This window comes from Nuphar pumila, chromosome 4 (genome assembly GCF_984573655.1).
Source record: "Nuphar pumila chromosome 4, dmNupPumi1.hap1.1, whole genome shotgun sequence".
Lineage (NCBI taxonomy): Eukaryota > Viridiplantae > Streptophyta > Magnoliopsida > Nymphaeales > Nymphaeaceae > Nuphar > Nuphar pumila.
The window spans coordinates 43,761,519-43,783,163 of record NC_143252.1 but is presented as its reverse complement, the minus strand read 5'-3'; the positions used below and the strand labels follow the sequence as shown (position 1 = coordinate 43,783,163).

The following is a 21,645-nucleotide window of genomic DNA, read 5'->3' as shown; positions in this document are numbered from 1 at the left end:
AGTAAGACTAGGTGTGTTGTCCCCATCTAGTTCAAACATTGTGTTTTTGATCTCCTCTTCCATCATATCCTTAGCCTTTCATTTTCATCCTTATTCACCTTGGGTGCGCTTTCTCCCTCCAGATGGGCCGATCCTATTGGTATTTTCTGAAAAAGCTGAGAGAAGTATTTAACGGCCTTCAATTGGAAGAAGCATTTAACAACCACCAATTTGATTTTCTCGAAATCCTGGATGAAGCTACCAAGGATCCGGAAATGTGATCTTCTTGATACTCTTGTTATATAAGGAATGAAAAAATGTTGTATGTCCATCACCCTCCGCTAACCGTTTGCATCGGGACTTTTGCTTCCACGGTGATTCATCGATCTTCTGGAGGGATTGTAGTTCGTCCTGAAGTTGTACTTCCTTTGTCACACCCTCTGACTCTCCACTTATTATAAAGTTGTGGCATGATTCCAACTCAGTTTGAATTTCTTTTATACGACCCGGGATGTTGCCCATAGTGGATTTGGCCCACTTGGTCAGTTCCTTCTTGGTAGATTCTAGTTTTGCAACAAGGGTGAACATTGCATAATCCCAGGAGGAAGATTTTCAGCCCTGACGCACCACCTACTCACACTCTTCATTAAGGGTCCAACCCTTAAAGAATTTGAATGAATAATTCGGTCTCCTATGAGGGGCCGATGTGATGACAACTATTCCATTATGGGCGAATACAAGCTTTAGGAGAAGCCTACCTTACGAAGTTAGGAAACTGTAATACCCACTGACCGTTCACAAATCACCTGTCAAGTTTACCTGCCTTGAATACTAGGTCATGTTGTTTATTGTGCCACCTTAATTCAGCATTAAGAATATGTAGTTCCATTAGCCCACAAGTTTCGATCATGGAGTTAAATAGTTCAGAGTCTGCATGGATGAAATGGGAACCCACCCACCCTCTCAGTCACACTTCTGGGTGTATTCCATTCTCCCGGAATGATCCAGGGGTTCTCATTGCTGTGGGCCATGAGCTGATTCCAATCACATCTCTTAATCGCTTCATTAGACCCATACACCCCAGTTACAACCATAAACTCACTGTGGGTCTCTGCTAGTACTGTCATTAGCTGATTATCTTGAACAACACTACGACTTTGATTGTCATCGGGTTCCAAACACAGATAATATGAGAAGGTTCTGATTCAGTGTTGTGACCAATCATTTGAAGGTCTGATTCAGTGTTGTTAGGGAGAACAATAGCAAAGCCATGATTAATTTTTTTTATTATGGGAAGATTTGGAGGAGAGTAAATAATACTAATATTGTACTCATCCCTAAATCCCCTCAAGCAGCTAAGCTTTCTGAGTCTAGGCCCATTAGTTTATGTAAATTCCATTTACAAAATTATCTCTATCTACCATCATAGTTACGAGAATGAGACCGATTCTTCAGGGAATCATCTCGCATAATCAGAGAGCCTTTTTTAAATGAAGATACATTCAAGAGAGCATCTTCGTTGCTCACGATTTAGTGCAGAGAAAAAAGAAAAGTGTTTTTTTTTTAAACTGATTTAGTCGAAGCTTATGATAGAATAATTAAGCTGGGGTTTTTTAGAGGAATCCATGCAATTTTTTAGCTTTGATAAATCGTGGATACAAATGATCATGTTGTGTGTTGAGTCTTATAGATTTTCCATGCTCATCAATGAACATCCAGGTGCAATGTTTTCTAGTTCTAAGGGGATAAGACAGGGAGACCCTCTTTTCTCCGTATTTGTTCTTGGTAGTAGTGATGGAGAGGTTGACACAGAGAATCCAAGTTGAAGAAAAGCAACAAAAACTCCAACCGTGTAACATAAGATTTTTTTGAGTCAACCTCTATGAAAATGGTGCATTGTTTATCTTTTTTGTTATAATCTCTGATTTTGAAAGCAAATCAATATTCATAGTGTATGTCGTTGGCAAAAAGGAACCCTCCCCATTAAATATTTGGGGTTCTCATATTTACAGGGAGATTGAGAGCAAATTTTTGTAACAAGCTGATTAAGAAATTTCAGAAGCATATTGATTTGTAGAGTGGGCATTCTTTGTCAAAAGCAAAAAAAATAGTGTTAATTACGGCGATTTTGTCAGCTTCCCATTTATTGGATTATGAGTTTTCGGCTTCCAGTTAAGGTTATCAATCAGGTGGAGAAAATCACGAGGAAATTCTTATGGGGAGACTCCAATTCAGAAAAGCACATTCTCTCGAAGATGGGAATTGATGTGTCGCCCCCCATAGAGAAGGAGGTTTGGGTATTAGAAGCTTACAGGAGGTCAATAGAGCCCTTCGCTCGAAGATGAGATGGTTGCTGGCTAGCAAAAGAAGCAATCCATGGGTAGAGCTGATTCAGAAAAAGTATTTATATTTTAAATTAATATGGTTTGAGTGGAAGAGCATTGCAGGATCTTGGGGTTGGAAGTCATTCAAGTATGGATTTTATATCAAGAAGAATGCTATCTAGCTATTGGAGAACACAGTTTCATTGAATTTTGGTTTGAACCATGGGCTAGTCGCATGTCCCTCATAAGTCTCCTAAAGCGGAATGTATCTAAAGAGATACAAATCCTTATGAAATATTTTTATGTGTTTCATTATTAATTATTAGTGAGAACAATTGCATTTTGCATTATTTATCATTGTTTGATGTGCAGGTATCAATGAACATTCAACACAATTGGAAATAACTTTCATTGATTCTGACTAAATTACATGGAAAGCTGCAGCGGATGGGATTTCATGTAGTGAGTATGTTACCTCTGCTGCAACGCGGTGGAGACCTCAGACCACCTTTTTTTAAATGCTAAGTTACTATTAAAATCTGGTCAATAGTGGCTCGATTGTTTGAAGTGTGGTGGAGATCAAGATCCAACATGCATGACGCATTGAGAAGATGATGTCGCATGAAGTTGCTTAACAAAACTATGAAGCTCGAATGGATTGTTGTTTTCCAACTAGTGTTGCGGAAAGTATGAGAAATTAGAAACAACATTTTTTAAGGAAAAATCATCACGGTCAATGAAGTTGTTTTAAAGACCCCCTCAATAGTTCGCGGAAGGTATTATGGATATTTTGAATGTCACAAATCATCAAATTAAGTTAAATTGGCTCTATGTTGGTAAATAGAGATCCCCTCTTACCGGTTGGGTTGCTCTCTCAATCTATAATCATTGGGGTATGCATTAAGAGACATATATGGTTTTCGTCAAAGCAGGATGCTTAGAGATGAAAGAATTCTCAAGTCAAGGAATGGGAATGGTGGATAGAGATCATTGCTAATGTTAAAGCAACCAAGATAAGGATTAAATCATCAACGATGTGGTTTGGGCAGTTTTGAGAGCTATAGAAGGTAGAGATGCACATAACCAGGTTCCTGAGTTTGTTTGTCAGAGATTGTCTTCTCTGGACAGATTCAAATGTGTGAGTCCCCTAAATAATATAATCACATTCTTAGAATATAGCAAAGTTAAGGACCCTTGGATTAGATGTATACTGAGGATAAACCACCCTTTAATTATGACCTTCGTAATTGTAATATCACTGTAATTTGGTTAGGGTCTGTCTAACCCTAGCTGGATAATCCAAATAAATAAATAAAATGGCCACGGCAGGAGTGAAAAAGTTGTGGAAAGACCAAACTCAAGATTGGTGGGGGGGAAATGGGGTCCCGCCCCACCTCACCCCATTTGGACCGGGGATGAAAGACATGAAACGGGGATGGACTTACGCTTTCCCCTGGCATGTCCCCATCCTGATCCCTGCCTCGCCCCACTTGGACCGGGGATGGAGGACATGAAACAGGGATGGAGGTTAAAATCAAAACCCGTGCGGGGATGGATTTCCGCTTTCCCCCACCATGTCCCCATCCTGATCCCCGCCTTGCCCCTCATCCCCAATCCTTTTGTAGGGATGGCAATGGACCAAGGGAAAATGAAGCCCGCCCCGCCTTGTCCCATTTGGATCGGGGATGGAGGACATGAAACAGGGATGGAGGCGGGAATGAAGGTTAAAATCCAAACGAGGATGGAGGGCAGGATTTTGAGACAGGGTGGGGGTGGAGACCTTGTCCCTCACCCCCGCCCCGGTCCACTGTCATCCCTAATTGGTGGCCTCAAGTGTAATTACTATTTTGTACACATCAATCTTTTTGGAATAAACTGGTAGGGGTCGGCCTAACCCCAGCTTGCTCATAAAAAAAATGCCTCCTCGGATTCAAACTTAATCTTTTGAATTCAAAGTCCTTTTCCCTTGAACTAACTCACAGGACATCTAGCGTTCTTGAAAGGTCTGTAAGCAATTATAGAGATGTGAATAGGAAGTAATGCCAATTGCCTCAAGAGAGAAGAAAAGAGGGCAACAATTATAAACAGCAGGGTTTCAGATTCCGGAAACACGACATGAAGAGAAACACCCCAACGCCCTAGACAATCGTGAAGCATTCTGCCAACACAGTAAGCAAAATCTTCCAATAAATCCACTTTCAGCCTTTTGTATCAAGAACATGCTGTCCAGAGATCACAGACAAATTTTCTCATAATAATATTACCACCTAGTACAAGGGTCCCTAACATTTCCCACTTTGAGAAAAAAAGAAAATGAAGATCGCACAAATATAAAGAAAATCTGCATTAGCTGCTTTAGCATCCTTTCAGATCCTATCATTCAGATTCTCACTTTGAAATCCAGTAAATAATGAGGAACAATGTACATGTGGCAATAACAGCAGATAGAACAAGAGTGTCCCTTGAACGCTTTCTTTTGATGGCACCTGCAATGCGGGACCAAGAGAAGATCACAAAAGAGCACAAATAACATAGCTCATTTCAAATAATTGGGAGAAAATGATCACCTAATAGCCCACGGATCACAGGAAATCTGTCACCCAGATGCTTAACTTTCCCCTGGATCTCAGCAAATGTGTTTCTCTGTGCTGCCAAAACTCCTTTTAGCGTCTCCGCTTGGTTGGTCACATCATCAATCTTGTAAAGCAAAAGTCCAACATTGATCTTATTGTAGTGCGTGTTTCATACTAATTGGTAAAAAATATATTGAAAAAGTAATGCATCATACCTGAACAATACTTCCATGTATTGCTGATCGCTCCCTCAACAAGCTTGATGTCGTTTGTGAACCAGATACCTACAGAGATCAGTGTACCACTCAATTTATGTGAACCATGGTCATGCATGCAGGAAAAAACTGCATCAGATGGAGCAACTGAGCAAACCTTATATTCATTTATGTCATTTCTCACAGAAGATAGGAGTTCAGCATGCTCCCTCATAGAGGTTATGTTCCCTCTTGTGCGCTTAAATTCCTAAAACAGCACATACAGACAAGTAAATAAACTTCAAATATACATTCATTGGCAAACTAGAATCAGAAAGTTGGTTCACCACTTTAGAAACAACTGTATCGATGCATCTCACATCATCAATTGATTGGATAAAATTTGTCAAAATGTTTAAGTTTAAGCATTTCTCCTGCTAATGATGGTAATGGAATTAGAAATGGCTTAATTATGGCACAAATGAGAGTTGTGGTAAGTGAAGATCTTGCATCATAATCATGAGGACAGAAATGGAGTTGTTGCTGCTAGTGTTTATAGGATGCATAAGAATAAGATTGTCCCCCACATTTCCAACTGCATCTTGTCACTCATGCACATGAAGATGTTCCAAGCAAGAAAGTCTATTAGTGTGCACCCATGCCAATTTGCACTACTGACGCAAACCGTGCACTCATCATGGCACACCAATACAAGAAGCGAGGGAAGGTGAAGACATATTAAAACCTAAATAAAAAAGGGAAATTTTAAGAACAAATTAATCAATACTATCAAATATCAAAGAAATGGTAACTTCTTGATGACCAAGCACAAACAAAAAGAAGTTAAATGTTGGATGCAGTTGGGCATGGGAGAATCCAAAGGCCATAAACACCAGATTCTGCAAATATATCCTTTCTAGGTAAGATTTACAGAATTGTTTATTCATTCTGATGACAATGAGGCTGTGTTTGGGAGGAGGTATTTGGAGGGTTATGAATGGAGTTGAGGAAAATCAAATTATGAGAATTCAAGGGAATTGATTTTGAAGGAAAATGTGGATTAGGTTTTCATTTGGGAGCAATAGGAACTCAAGTAAGGGAGTTGGGGCATTTTGTGTTCATGTGGACATGTGGCACCTTTTTCATAAAGATACTTGCATGCCGGAATCCTTTTTGAATGAGGAGTTGTAAATACCTTCTCATTCAGAAAGGAGTTGAAACTAATGAAATCAAGGATTTGAGAGCTCCTGATTCCTAGCCGATTCTTACAACCCCTCAAATCCATTCTCCCAAACAGCAGACAAATATGTTGTGAATGCTTAACTGCCTGTAACTGCTTCCGACGCCCTCTCATTCCCTCCGATGCCATCCTCCCAAACACAGCCTGATTGAAATCCCCAACTACCTTGAGAAATGTTGTGAATATCCTTCCAAACACCGCCACCCAAGGGAGTTTAACGAAAATCCTTTCTCAAATAGTCTCATTGCACCCAGCTCCCAAAACAGAGTGTGATCTAACAATCCACCACTATTCAAGGCAAACAGTTTCCACAACCAGCTATACCCTTGCACTGCACTCTATGGAAGTGGAGAAAGATGATTCTTCATGTTGTTTTCAGAACATGAAATCATCGATGCCATTAGAAATGCATGGAATCAGAACATAAATCAAGGGCCACTGAAATCATCCATGATCTACCCGCTCTGATAGTCTACGGGAATCAAGGAAATGTAAATAATGAATGATAAGTAATACATTTACAATGAGACCAGATGAAACTGATTCTTCTTTTGTTTTACCATTTCTCATTTTCTAAGATATGGAGAACTTGGCCCAACACATGCAGTCTGGTCATTACCTATAAGATAATTGAAGGATCCTATTAGGGGTCGAACAAGATAGCTGGATGGCTGGGTCACACTAACATAACCAAGGGGTCTTAGGATTGAATCACATAAGCTTTATCCCCAAGCTTAGCTATCAAAAACTTTAAGAAGCCTGCTAGCTAAAAGAGAGAGCAAGAGCAGAAAAAAAAAGGTTTTCCATTTGTAACATGGAAAATTCAGTGCATAAGAAACTTATGCTTGATGTATCCCAAATTGGACATGCTAAACTGACTAACATTTACTTATTAACATACCAATAATAGCATAACCGCTAACCAAACATGTAGTTGACATATTGAAATTACATATCACCCGGAAGGAAGTAAGCAGACAGACAGCATAGCATACATATAACAAGAGGACATCTGAAATTACAAAACTGCATCCAAGAACACCACAGGCCAAACACGTGATGATAGATAGAGGCATCATCTTTGCAAGGGAGACCACATGCAACCTTCTTTGTGAAGATCCGCATAAAGATTACCATTTTGACAGTTCATCTGATCAAAGGCCATCATCAACCAAAAAGGCTACCAATAAATGTGCAGACTCTAGGCATAAAAGACAAACCCACACCATAAAAATTCCATAAACCTAAGGCTAATAGCAACTTTCCCCAAGGAGTTCCACATTGATACGAATCAGGTCCAAACTTTCCAATTGAAGACTTAGTGGGACACCACACAGGAGAAGGATGACACCATGCTGACATCATTTCCTGCTCTCTCTTTCTCTACTTCTTTACCTCCTCCAAGGTCTCAAGACTACCACATTACCTTAATTCCAAGTGTTGGACTTGTTGGAGGAGTGTGGAACCTGGTTGCCCTAGACTCTTTGTATTTAAAGAGGGCAACTCGTCTTTTGTAACGTGTGTGTGTGGTGTATCTCAATCTGAATAGAAGAACTTAGTATGGCTGAGGACGTAGGCAACTTTTGCCGAACCACGTAAAATCCTTGTTCTTTGTGTGGTTGATTTCTTTTCTTCTTTCTGTTTTTTGTTTCTTCAATCTATCGATAGTGTGTTGTCATTCTCTAACAGGACCTGTTAGTTTCAAGCCCTATAGGTATGCACATTCCCAAAAAGACGAAATTGAGAATCTAGTTAGAGAAATGTTGAATTGTGGTGTGATTCGGCCGAGCTCCAACCCATACTCATTGCTGGTACTTTTGGTAAATAAGAAGGACAATACATAAAGATTTTGTTTAGATTATAAAGAATTAAATGATGTGACCATGAAAGATAAACATCCTATCCCGGTCATAGATGAATTGCTCAATGAATTGCATGGAACCCGCTTCTTTACAAAGATTGATTTGCGTACAGGTTATCACCCTATGTCACATGGGTGCGGGTGCGGGTGCGACACGGGTGCGGCGCAATTTCAAAAATTTTGGACACGGGGACTCGGCTATATATATATTAAAATATATATATATATATAAGACTCGGTCAAAGTTGTGCCCATTAGGGGACAGGTGATGAGTTGTGAAGGCATTCTGTACACTTTCTTCATACAAGAATAATTCACTTTTGGGCACTTTCTTCATACACTGTAATAATTCACTTTCTTCGTACAGGAAAAAACCACAAAAACTTGAGTTGTGCCCATTCTGTACTTAAAACTTGAAAGTGTACAGGTTTTTTAGTTGTGATGGGTTTTTTTCCTTACAGCTGTAGCCCAGAAAATTTAAAAAAAAAAAATCAAAAAAAAAAATTCCAAAAAATGGACCAAAATGACCCTGGGTGCGTTGACCACACCCAGGGTCGGGTGGACCGAGTCCGAGCCGCACTCGTGTCCGCACCCGTGTCGGTGCGTGTCGACGCGGGTGCGGCGACCTTGGAGCCGAGTCCGTGTGACATAGTTATCACCAAATCTGGATAGATGAAAATAATGTTCCAAAAACAGCATTCTGGACTCATGATGGTCAATATGAGTTCCTAGTCATGCCCTTTGGCTTAACCAATGCCCCGATCACATTCCAACGGTTGATGAATGAGGTATTTAGACCAATGCTCCGCAGATTTGTCGATATTTTTCAATGACATTTTGGTTTATAGCCAAAATTGGGAGGATCATATGGAGCATGTGAGGACTGTTTTAGGCATTCGAAAAGAGCACAAACTCTTTGCCAAGAGGAGCAAGTGAAACTTTGGGCAGCCTAGGGTGTCTTACCTTGGGCACATCGTGGACCAATGTGGAGTTAGTGTGAATCCGGATAAGATAGACACTATAGTCTCTTAGCCCAATCCCAACACAATCAAGGCCTTAAGAGAGTTCCTAAGACTCATCAAATAGTATTGAGGTTCGTTAGGATTATGGTATCATTGCAGCTCCATGACAGCTATGCTGAAGAAAAACTTGTTTACTTAGTCCAAAGAAGCGAAATTGGCCTTTGAAAAGCTCAAGCAAGCTATGTGTGAGGCTCCTATCTTGGCCTTATGGGATTTCTCTAAGGTTTTTATCGTGGAGACTGATGCATGCGACATAGGAATAAGAGTCATTTTAATGCAAGATGGGCATCCCTTGGCTTTCTTGAGCAAGAGTCTTCTGAATCATTCTAATGCACTCTCAGCATACGAGAAAGAGATGTTGGATATTATGTTGGCTCTCGAAAAGTGGAGACCGTTTTTGTTTCGAAAACACTTTATGGTCCGCACAGACCATAAGAGTCTTAAGTACCTTGTAGAAGAAGAAACGAGAGATAGAGAGAAAGAATCGTCGTGTTTTCATTAGACCCTAATCCCTTCTTAAAGGAATTAGTTAAAAAATAGGTTAACAAAAGAATCCAACTACTTTTCACTAATTACATAATGCTACCCAAAACCGAAAAGATATTTTCCTTTAACACTCCCCCTCAAGTTGGAGCATATATATCTATCATGCTCAGCTTGTCACAACATTTAAGAAAGCTCCCACTAGCAAGAGGTTTAGTAAACACATCAGCAACTTGATCCTCTGAAGCAACATGACAAGTAGAGATTTGTCTTGTCTGTACTAGATCTCTTATGCAGTGACAATAAACTTCAATGTGTTTCGTCCTCTCGTGAAACACTGGATTATTTGCAATATAGGTGGCCGCTCTGTTATCACATCTCATCACCATCGGCGTTGAGGTCTGTACATGTAGATCTCTGAGAATTGATCTAACCCATATCATTTCGGCTGCAGTTTGAGCCATGGCTCTATATTCTGACTCAGCACTCAATCGAGCTACTACGGTCTGCTTTTTACTTCTCCAGCTTATTAAATTTTCGCCTATAAACACACAAAACCCCGTAGTGGACTTTCTATCACTAATGTCTCTTGCATAGTCAGCATCCGAATAGGCAACTATATCAAAAGAGGAGCTTGATTTGTATAGTAGTCATTTACCTGGAGAAGACTTCAAGTACCTAAGAATCATCATTGCTGCCTGCCAATGTACTTGGGTTGGTTTATCCATGAACTGGCTAATCTTGCTCACGACTAGGGAAATATCTGGTCTTGTCACTGTAACGTACAAGAGTTTATCAACTAGAGACCTAAAACTTCTACTGTCAACAGGTTTTGCTTCTTCAAACATGTGAAGTTTAGGATCCATTGGAATGTTAGCAGGTTTGGCTCCTAACATTCCTGTTTCCTGTAACAAATCAAGTACATGCTTCCTCTGTGATAGAACTAACCCTTCACGGCTTCAAGCTACCTCTATACCCAAGAAATATCTAAGAGGACCAAGATTTTTGGTAACGAAGTGCTTCTGCAGATGAGCTTTGGTATCTGAGATATCCTTTTTATTGCTCCTTGTGAGTATAATATCATCCACGTACACAACCATAACCACAACACCAGTGAGAGTTTTCTTAACAAACAATGAGTAGTTTGATGCTGACCTGTTAAAAAAGAATGCAGACATACTTTCAAACAACTTCTGAAGCCACGCACGTGGACTTTGCTTTAGACCATATATTGCTTTCTTTAACTTGCACACCTTGTAACACTCCCCCGAACCTCGAACCCCGGAGGTTGCTGCATATACACAGTCTCTGACAAATCACCATACAAAAATGCGTTCTTCACATCCAACTGGCATAAGCTCCATCCATTATGGACAGCCACTGATATGACCAGCCAAATAGTGCCAAGGCATGCCACAGGTGAAAAAGTTTCACAGAAGTCTACCCCATACGTCTGTGTGTACCCTTTTGCCACCAACCTGGCTTTGTACCATTCGATTGAGCCATCTGAATTGTACTTAACGGTGTAGACCCACTTACACCCAACAATATCAGCATCAACAGGTGGAGTAACCAACTCCCAGGTATTCCGTGAAACTAAGGCATCCATCTCATCTTGCATAGCCACTTTCCATTTGGAATCTAAGACAGCTTGATGGTGATTTAGTGGTAGAGATTCAGTAGATAGAGCTATGATGAACTTCATCATGTGGCTCCCAAGTCTCGCATCTTTAACAAACTTAGAAATGGGATGTAACGTGCATTGTCTTTTACCTTTCCTGATAGCGATTGGTAAATTATCATCCACAATAGAGGCTTCAGTCGTGCTTGGAGGACTTGCTTCTGAGGAAGAAGGTAGTGTAGGTTCTGATTTCAAAGGGGATCTACGAGAGTATACCAGAGGAGGATCATGATATCGTGACTGAGTGTGAGAGGTAGGAAAGCTTGTAGGAGTTTATTCCAAAGGAAGAGGGAGAATAGGTAATGGCATAGCATCACCCTGATCACATAGAAATCTACAAGCAGTACTTGAAAAGAAAGGAATGGACTCAAAGAAAGATACATCTGCAGTGACATACTCCCTATGAGCGATAGGATCATAACACAGGTACCCCTTTTGGTTTCTTGGATAGCCCACAAAAATACACTTTATGGATTAAGCCAATAGTTTGTCTCAATGAGGCCCTAATTTATGAACGAAACAAACACACCCAAACACCTTGGGAGAGATCGAGAAAAGAGGTGCATTGGGATATAGGATGTTGACAGGAATTTGTTCTCCCAATGAGGATGACGGCATGCGATTGCTAAGGTAGCAAGCTGTAAGAATGGCATCTCCCCAATATGGAGGCATACATGATTGTAGCATAAGGCTGCGAGCAACATCTAGAAGATGTCTATGTTTCCTTTCAGCTACCCCATTTTGTTGAGAGGTATGAGCACAAGTAGTTTGAGGTCAAATGCCATGAATCTTATAAAATCGTAGTAACTCATTGGTTTTAAATTCAAGAGCATTGTCAGTGCGAATGATCTTGACATGAGAATCAAACTGACTTTTTTATTTCAATAATGAGAGACATAAGGATTGAAGGAACTTCTGATCTGTCTTTTATTAAAAATACCCATGATAATCTAGAAAAATCATCAACAATGACTAAATAATAACGACACTAAGACCTACTGGGAACTCTACTAGGTCCCCATACATCAACGTGAAGAAGCTCAAATAATCTTTGACTCGATGGACTCTGACTTGAAGGAAACGAACTCCTGTGGTGTTTACCCAACTAACAGGCTTAACACTGGAATGAGGCAGAAGGAGAAATTTGAGGAAGAATTCTATGAAGTTTTGGCAACGGCACATGACCAAGACAAAGGTGTCATTGATAAGAGCTGGAGGACGACTCCCAGTGGTTGATGAAGATAGTAGACATCTCTTTCTTCATAGCGTCCACCAATCCTCTTCTCCGTCAGCAAATCCTGAAACATACAACACAAAGGATCAAAAATCACTCTACAATTGTGCTCTTTTGCAATACGACTAAATGACAATAAATTTTGAGGAAAGGAAGAAGCATGAAGCACATCTGTCAGCTGAAGTAACGAAGAGATGGAAACATTTCCTTGTCCCACGATGGGAGAGGAACTCCCATCGGCAAGAACAACCTTGTGATGATCACACATGGGGTCTAGCTTAGAAAAAAGTTTTGAAGACCCACATAGGTGTCTAGAGGCACCTGAATCAATAATCCATCTACTACCTTGGTGATTTAATCCTTCACCTGCGGAGTAAGGAACATCAGCAATGGGAGTAACTACGTTCGAACTAGAAGGGCGGTGAGACATCAATTCTTCATACTCTATGCGACTAAGAGTGACCGAGTCATTGGAGGAGCCAGTGGGAACCTCCATGTCAAGCTTCGCAATTTGAGCCTTGGACATATTTGATGTCTGAGAAGAAGTAGGGGGTCTACCATTTTTATCCCAACACCTGTCCTCAAGATGTCCCAATTTGCCACAATAGGTGCACTGAAATCTACCTCTGCCATGCATATTTAGGAATTTTTTTCTTCCCCGACCTGGGGTGACTACAAGAGCCGATGTCTATGAATCAGAATGAGTTTGTGGAAGAGTGATAGCCAATCTACTCAGGCGGTTGTAGGCTTCGACAAGAGTTGGGACATCCGATCCTGTCAACATCTGAACCTTGGCAACCGCAAATTCAGATGATAGTCTTGTCAGGAATCTTGCAACCATGGTTTGCTCTTGATGGGACTTCTGCATGGTACAACATAGGGGCTTGTGTGCATTCAGCCTTTCAAATGCAGATTTGACAGATGCATAATATTGGGCCAGCGTCTGATCTCCTTGTTGCAGTTAATAAATCTCCTGCTCAACTTGTAAGATGCGACTCACATTGGTCTCGTGAGAGTATGTATCTCGAGGGTTGTCCCACATTTCTTTAGTAGTGGTGTAGTAAATAAGTCCAGCAGCGATATGAGGCAATACACTGTTCATCATCCACGACATAACGAAGTCGCTATCTTCATCCCATGTGTTGTATTTCTCAGTTTTATCGGGTGGTTCCGGTTCTAAAAGAATATGTTTTTTTCGATAACCAGAAACGGACATCATAAAAGTCCGGGACCACCTCGCATAGTTAGAGTCATCTAGCTTGACGGAGGACCCATACGAAAAAGGATTCGCAAAGGCTTTATATTCTCCAATCAGCTCCCTTTTAGATCACCATCTTTAGCCAGTAGATCAGCCATCTTGACTTAGTCTCAAACAGCCACCAAATCTGATCTGTGAAACAGGAAAGCACGTCTGATCTGACGTAGGGACTCGTCAGATCTGATATAGGCTAGGCTCCACCACGATAATTTCACAACCAGACCTGTCGTCAGATCTGATTCCAGATCAGCGTCTGACAAAAAAAAATTCAACAGACCCAATCTCCACTTGACCTGATTCCACGACTTCTCTGCATCAAATCTCCACTCGATCTGGTCTTCTCCACGATCCACACGCCACGATCATCTTTTTTCTTTAGGAACCTCCACTCACTTCCACGTCACTAACCCCAACACCACACTGCTCAATATGATCACGTTTAGGCAGCAGCTGGGGACTTCAACCATGATAGGAAATCGAAGACTTGATTTTCTTTCCCAATTAGTTCTTAATCACGACAGAAATATCCAAATCTGAGTAAGATCTGATCTCTCCCCTTTTTTCAGATCTTCACCGTGTACACGACGAGATCTGGCACCCACGACCATTGGGTCTTCATCCCACTTCCAGATCTGGCTTTAGATGTGAGTCATGACCTCTAGTCAGATCTTCATAGTCGTGACTAGGTCTGACTGCAGATCTGTCGCCAGACCTGATCTTCACCAAGAAGCACAGAACGCTGATCAACAGAGGAATGATGGGATGTTGATCTTCTCCGACTATCCGATGAGATATTGCTCGAAGGAAGATGAGGTTGGAACTCAGGCACCCAAGACCGCACGCTGCTCTGATACCATGTAGAAGAAGAAATGAGAGATAGAGAGAAGGAATCGTCGTGTTTTCATTAGACCCTAATCCCTTCTTAAAGGAATTAGTTAAAAAATAGGTTAACAAAAGAATCCAACTACTTTTCACTAATTACATAATGCTGCCCAAAACCGAAAAGATACTTTCCTTTAACATACCTCATGGATCAACGGATTTCTACTTCGGTCCAAAAAAAATGGGTTGCGAAGATGATAAAATATGACTTTAAGCTCCAATACAAGAAGGAACCCGAGAATCGTGTTGTCGATGCTCTTTCAAACGACTCAAAGATGCCAAATTAAATGCTCTATTGGTTGTAACATGTGACATATAGAGCAAGGCATGTATGATACAAAAGAATAGTGATAAAAATACAAGAGATCTATGTCACATGGGTGCGGGTGCAGGTGCGGGTGCGGGTGCGGGTGCGGGTGCGGGTGCGGGTGGGGCTCAATTTCAAAAATTTCGGACACGGGTATATATATGTCTATATATTTTAAAAAAAATATATCTAAAGACTGTGCTCTGCACAGTCTTGCTAAAGACTGTGCTCTGCACAGTCTTGCTGCACAGTATATATATTTTTAAAAAATATATAAAAGATATTTTTTTTAGTTTTCATACATTTTTTGTCCTAAAAATGGACAAAAATAGACTCGGTCAAAGTTGACCGAGTCCAAAATGTGAACGAACTCAGTCTAGGTGCATTGACCGAGTCTGACACCTGTTGACCGACTCTGCCCCGTGTCCGAAGCCGCACCCGTGTCGGGGCGTGTCGACGCGGGTGCGTCGCCTCCCAAGCCGAGTCCGTGTGACATAGCAAGAGATAAATAGATCTCTCAGGGGGGGGACCCAAGTAGCCACCCCCACTACCAAGTGAAGGGTGACATAGTCTTTTACAAAGACGATTTTTACTCCCAAGTGATACAGAGATCATCTCAGATCTCCTCCATTATTACCATTCCTCCCCATTGGGAGGACATGAAGGGGTTTTCAAAACCCAACAACGAATCAAAGGCGAGTTCTTCTGGCCTAAGATGAAGAATCATCTGATGAAATTCGTACGTGAATGTCTTGTATTCGAAGTCAATAAATACGAAGTAATCAAGTTAGCCAGATATCTTCAACTCTTGCCCATACCAGATCGTGCATAGTCTGATATATCTATAGATTTCATAGAAGCCTTACCTCCTTCCAACCGCAAGGAAGTCATCTATGTAGTCATTGATAGATTGACTAATTTTGCCCACTTCATAGCCTTACTCCAAAAATATTTCACCCAAATCATAGTTAAGACATTTCACCAAAATGTCGTTAAACTCTATGGAAAGCCCAAATCCATATTTTGTGACCGATACTCCTTTACCAACCATTTCTGAAAAGAATACTTCAACCTGCTAAGAACCAAAATGAAATTTAGCATAATCTACCACCCCTTAACTGATAACCAAACTGAAGTAGTAAACTAAACCGTAGAAACCTACATTCAATGCTTCACCCAAGAAAGACCCAAGTCTTGTACCGAGTACCTACCCTGGGCCGAGTGGTCCTACAATACCTTGTACCATTCCTCCATTAAAATGACCCTATATGAAGCCCTGTATGGAAAAAACTCACCTAAAACCCTAGCTTGTGAAGGAGAAAGTATTAAATCCATCAAAGTAGATAGGCAACTGAGAAACAAAGATATGTGGACTTGTGTGAACTCAAAGATAACTTGGCTAAGGCACATAATAGAATGAAGCAAGTACATGAAAAGAACATAAAAGACTGTGAATTCCAACTAGGAGATTGAGTATGGTTGAAAAGAAGACCCAAAGGTCAAGCACATGATCGGGAGAACACCAGCCATAAGCTCTCACCTCGATATTCTGGGCCATATATGATCTTGGAGCGGGTTGGACCGATAGCCTACAAGCTCAAGTTACCATCAACTTTTCAGTTCCACCCTGTATACCATGTTTCCAAATTGAAAGAACATCATGGAGAGATTCTAGAAAAAACCATAGGTTCGAGCAAACCGATGCCTAAGGGACTAGGCCCAACTCAAGGAGGAGGGAATGATACGAACCAAGTCCTGACCTTCCATTTGGAGACCCAATGGGACGCCACCCAAGAGAAGGATGACACCATGCTGATGTTATTCCCAACTCTCTCTCTCTCTCTCTCTCTCTCTCTCTCTCTCTCTCTCTCTCTCTCTCTCTCTCTCTCTCTCTCTCTCTCCCATCCAACGTGAAGGAGTTGGAGGAGTCTACAAGACCTAAAAGTGAAAAATGCTAATATGAGTCTAGTCTAATTTTATGTCTTAAAGTAAAAAAATACTAAAGGCCTAGTCTAATATTGGGAGGGCTGTTTATGAGTCTTCGAAGATGAAGAGATTGCTGGAGGTCATCAATATGAGTGTCTTTCATCTATTGAAAGGCATGTAATCCCCCCCTTTTTGGGGTATGTTATTGAAGTGAATCAAGTTCTCTCTCTCTCTACAATCTCCATAGTCATAAAGCACCTTCTAGAAATCCATCCATACTGGTCCCAAGCCTAGGAAACACCCCAACACCAAGTCTAGCATGGAATTGCCCAAACCTGGCCAAGTTCTGTTTGTTGTTAAGAGCAGAATTTCATCAAACTTGTGCAAGCCGTATCTCCCAAACCATGTGGAATTTGGGGCTGAAATTTAAACCCTAGACTCTTCCATGTGTCTTCTATCTACTCCTAAAATTTCATGATTTTTTGATAACCCAATAAACAGAAATTAATTTTCTATTCAACCCTGTCAGAGCTAAATCACATACCAGAACCAGTAAACCTAGAAAACCTGACATCCCTTCCATAGCCTATATCTCCTCAACCCTGTGGAGTTTAGACCTGAATTTTGGTCAGGATCTAGTTTCACGTGTCTAGAACATGTCTTTAAAATTTCATATTTTGCTGTAAAACCATTTGGGGGAACCAGATTTTCTTCTAGGGTCTGTCAGAACCAAACAGAATCTGTCTTTACCTGACTTACCTACCCAAGTCCATTGAGACTAAGCCACTTAACCCAAGCGTATCACACATGAACACTGTTTAGCAATCATGTCACCTTCTATATATACAAACTCACACACCCACTTTCCATCTAAAATTATTCAACCATGTCTCCCTTATGCATTTGATTCAACAACTTTTTCCTAATAAGGAAAACTTCACTCTGATTTGTGATGCCGGAGAAAGCTTTCCCCTTTATTTCCATCCAATTAGTCTTAACAGTGTTCTTCTCTAAGAGATCTGGCAGACACCCGATTCTCACATATACCATCAACCACCTAGAATTTTTTTCATCCACGTTCACACGATCCATACAAATTTCAAATACTAATCTCCCATAATTGGGCATCACCATTAAACTCAAATGAACATAACAAGAATATTTGGATCACCAACAAACGAAAATCACGCGTTGTTACCAACCAATAAATCCAATTTGCAAAATCTACGAAAAACATAAAACCTCAAATCCAACCTCTCAAGCATCATCAATAAAAAGAAACCCTAAAAAAGGAAAAGGATCCAAGACAAAGGGGAAACCAAAGAAAGAAAAAGGAGGGATTCTAAGAAACCAAAGAAAGAAAGAAAGAAAGAAGAAGGTGGAATATTACCTGAGTGAATTCATGAAGAATGTCTCTGTGCCTGGCGAGCTTCTGGCTGACCGACGTCGTCGGGGTCGCGGCCGCGGCGCATCGGCTCATCGCTTCATTGACGTCGAGAAGCTTCTCCAGAAGAGACTCGATCTCCATCTCCATCGACTTCCACTGCATATCCCGTGCGTGCCCATCGGTCGGCGACTTCGAATCGGAGTAAACTAACAACACCCCACAAGAAGATCGAATCTTTTCTCGTGAAATGGGTGACGAAAATTCCCCATCAAGAATTTGGGGAAAGAATTCAAGAGGGGAATCTATCCGATCCCAATGAGAAACAGGAAAAGAAAACGCCGAATCGAGATCTGAGAATGGAGAGAAAGAGGGTGAATGGGGGAAGATACCTCCGAGTTTGGCGTAGGAGGAGAGACGAACGTCGAGGTCTCCTTCGATCCGTCGGGCCTCCTTCCTTAGCTCCGACCAATCTGCACCCATGTCCTCCATGGCGGGCGCATGTATGGGGCTCCCACCGATGGCCGGAATAACCCGCCGGAGATCTCAGACCGTTGGTGGTCCTCCGTATTCGCCGAAGGGATGTAGAGAGAGAGAGAGAGAGAGAGAGAGAGTGGATCTTCTGGGTGTGATGAACCATGATCCAAAAGAGGGTCTGTTTGTGGGTCGTAGGGATGTAAACGGATCGGATGCGGTCAATATGGGATGCTATGACACAATGATTCGTGGACTCGAGGACGCTGGTTTCTTGAAAGTTCTATTTTTTTTCAAAAACGAGACATGGGGAACAGAATTTTTTTAATTTTATAATCAATAAAATTATTTTTTGAATATTTGTAACATTTAAAATAGCTTTTTATTGAAATAAAATTAAAATATAAGAAAATATTATTTAAAAACATTAAAATGATGTGGTATGTGTGGGTGCGTCTGTTCATGTCACCATGGGCACGCAGCCAAAATGGTGTGTCCCTGTGACATACATCGGATGTTGGCTAAACATATTTGCATGTGGATGTGACAAGCTCGTACCAGATCCACATTTTTTACATGTAAATGGATTTGAATATCCATCAAATTCGGATATTTCTCGGATTCGATAGCGAAAAATCAAAACCATATCAACATTCGATTGTAATCAGATATTGTTTGGCTTACCAAATGCAACTAAACCTAATTGAATTTGGCCGAGCATTGGATAAAATCTGGTTCATTGACATTGCTAGGGTTAGGCAACAGACCAGCTCAGCTTGGACTAGGCGGGTCAATAGGACTAGGAAACGAAACGATCCACTAGTTCAACTCGTAAAATAGGCTTGTCCGGCTTGTATAGGATCATTAATTAATAAAATGTATTTTACATAATATTCAAAATATGTCATATCATAGAGTTGAACATGATTGATTGTTTACAGCTTTGGAACATTGTATTTATTTTGCAAATGAACCCTTTTGAACTTGAGCGAGCAGGTTTATAGCTCACAATATGTCATTTTCAATTTTGAAACATGTATTTTTATGTAAACTAGCTAGCTTCAGCTCAGCTTATTTAACTCGAGCTCACCATGAGCTCGAGCCTGGTTCAGCTCACCACAAGAATAGTCAAGCTTGGTGACCCTCTGTTCGGCCCGATTGACTCATTTACCAGCTTTATCAGTCAAGCTTGGCCTATTAATTTGCAGCTAGGCCCAATTTGGGTCTCTCTCTCTCTCTCTCTCTCTCTCTCTCTCTCTCTCTCTCTCTCTCTCTTCTTCTTTCTCTCATGCACCTTCTTTTCCAAATCTCTCTCTCTCTAATGCCTTCTGTCATGCCAGTCGCTTGAACCCTCCCTGGCCTTCAACAACCACCACCTACCTGATTGCAAGAGCCTCTACCCGAGCCTCACCGTCGGCCACTGTAACCCCCCCTTTTTTTCCCACAATCGCAACAATTGCCACTGTCGCACCCTCATTGTTGTCGTCGGCCTTCCCCTCCCATCGGCACTCTCTCTCTCTCTATCTCTCTCTCTGATCTGAGCTCCATAGCTCTGGAAGCCTCCTCTTTGCCTCTGCCCTCTGCGTTCTCAACCCTTCGCCCATCTGACGGCTGGACGTCGCTCCTGTGTTTCCTGCCTCTCCTCCGCCGGCGTTTTCCGTGACCTACTCCTCTCTCTGACTGGCGTCCTTCGTGACCTGCCCCTCTCTCCGACCGGCGTCTCTCACCAACGCTCTCTCCCTCCAAAAAATCTAGTCGTTGAGCCATCGTCGGCCATCTGAGGTCTGCCATCTGTGGTGTCTTGGCTTCTCTCAACATTCCATCCCAAACCCCTGTTTCCTTCGTCGGCCATCAGGCAGCCTTCTGCGGCCACCACCGTCAACGCCCATCTATAGCCTCTTTCGACCGGCGTTGGCCTCAGCGGCAGCCATCTGCGGCTCTTGATCTTCTGTCAATACTCCCAAACCCCAAACCCTCATCCCCATCGGTTGTTTCTCCTTGTCCCTCAACAATCCCAAACCCCTATCTCTCTTTCTCGGCCATCAGGCAGCCATCGGCGGCCACCGCCGTCAGCGTCCATCTATAGCCTCATCGACCTATGTCGGCCCCTAACGGCAGCCATTTGAGGCCACCAACGTCAGCATTCATATTTAGCCATCATCGACCACCGTCCATCTCTAGCCGTCGGCCACTCCCAAACCACCATCTCCAACGTTGGCCCCCAGCGGTAGACATCTGCGGCAGCCCCTACTCACCGTGGCAGAGCTCAGCCAGCAGAGCCCCTCCCGCGTTCTGCGTAGTCTGCACTCCTCAACCTCAACGGATTGTCACTAAGATCAAAGATAGCCCAAGCAGCCTTGCTGAACTCCCCGTTCCAGTCCTGGAGGAGCAGTATCACGTCTCCAGCCTTTAGATTGGCCTTCCACCTTCCCTGCAAAGGTCTCGTTGAAGGAAACGGTAAGTCTCTCTCTCTCTCTCTTTTTGCTGAGGATGAGAGACAAGTCATGGGGGCACGATCGTTTTTGGAGTATCTCGTGTAGTCGTTCTGTTTCTCGCAACAGAGAGGCTCTCCGAGAGTTGGCGGATGGGACTAATGCTTGGGCCTTGGCTGTGTCGCTCCGTAAGTGGGGGGCTCCCGTTAGGGTCCCTTTCAGGTTGTCTCAGGGATTCTTCACATCCTTAGCCGGGTTCCTGGTCTGCGGCGTGCGTCAATGAGCGCTTGATTTAGCTGACGTTCGGGGGTTTGTTAAGTCCCTTCGCAGAGAAGCTCTTGAAGACAATGGGATTCAGGGGTCGCTCAGTGCTCCTTTTTTCGGTCGTGCT

General features: G+C 42.0%; 1 protein-coding gene across 2 annotated transcripts; it reads right to left on the bottom strand.

Moving 5' to 3' along the window:
* Window positions 1-4,538: 4,538 nt before the first annotated feature.
* On the bottom strand, window positions 4,539-18,977 carry LOC149840125 (Golgi SNAP receptor complex member 1-2-like). Of its 2 annotated transcripts, none has more exons than XM_090004347.1 (6): window positions 18,741-18,977; window positions 18,355-18,653; window positions 5,249-5,338; window positions 5,092-5,160; window positions 4,871-5,000; window positions 4,539-4,789 (listed from the first exon to the last, which is right to left on the bottom strand). In XM_090004347.1, the coding sequence occupies exons 1-6, from the start codon at window positions 18,838-18,840 to the stop codon at window positions 4,692-4,694; spliced, it is 786 nt and encodes a 261-aa protein (XP_089860473.1). In that variant the 5' UTR covers window positions 18,841-18,977; the 3' UTR covers window positions 4,539-4,691. The 2 variants fall into 2 exon arrangements, with proteins under 2 accessions (XP_089860473.1, XP_089860474.1); XM_090004348.1 differs by having other exon boundaries at window positions 18,355-18,557; window positions 18,741-18,975.
* Window positions 18,978-21,645: the final 2,668 nt, after the last annotated feature.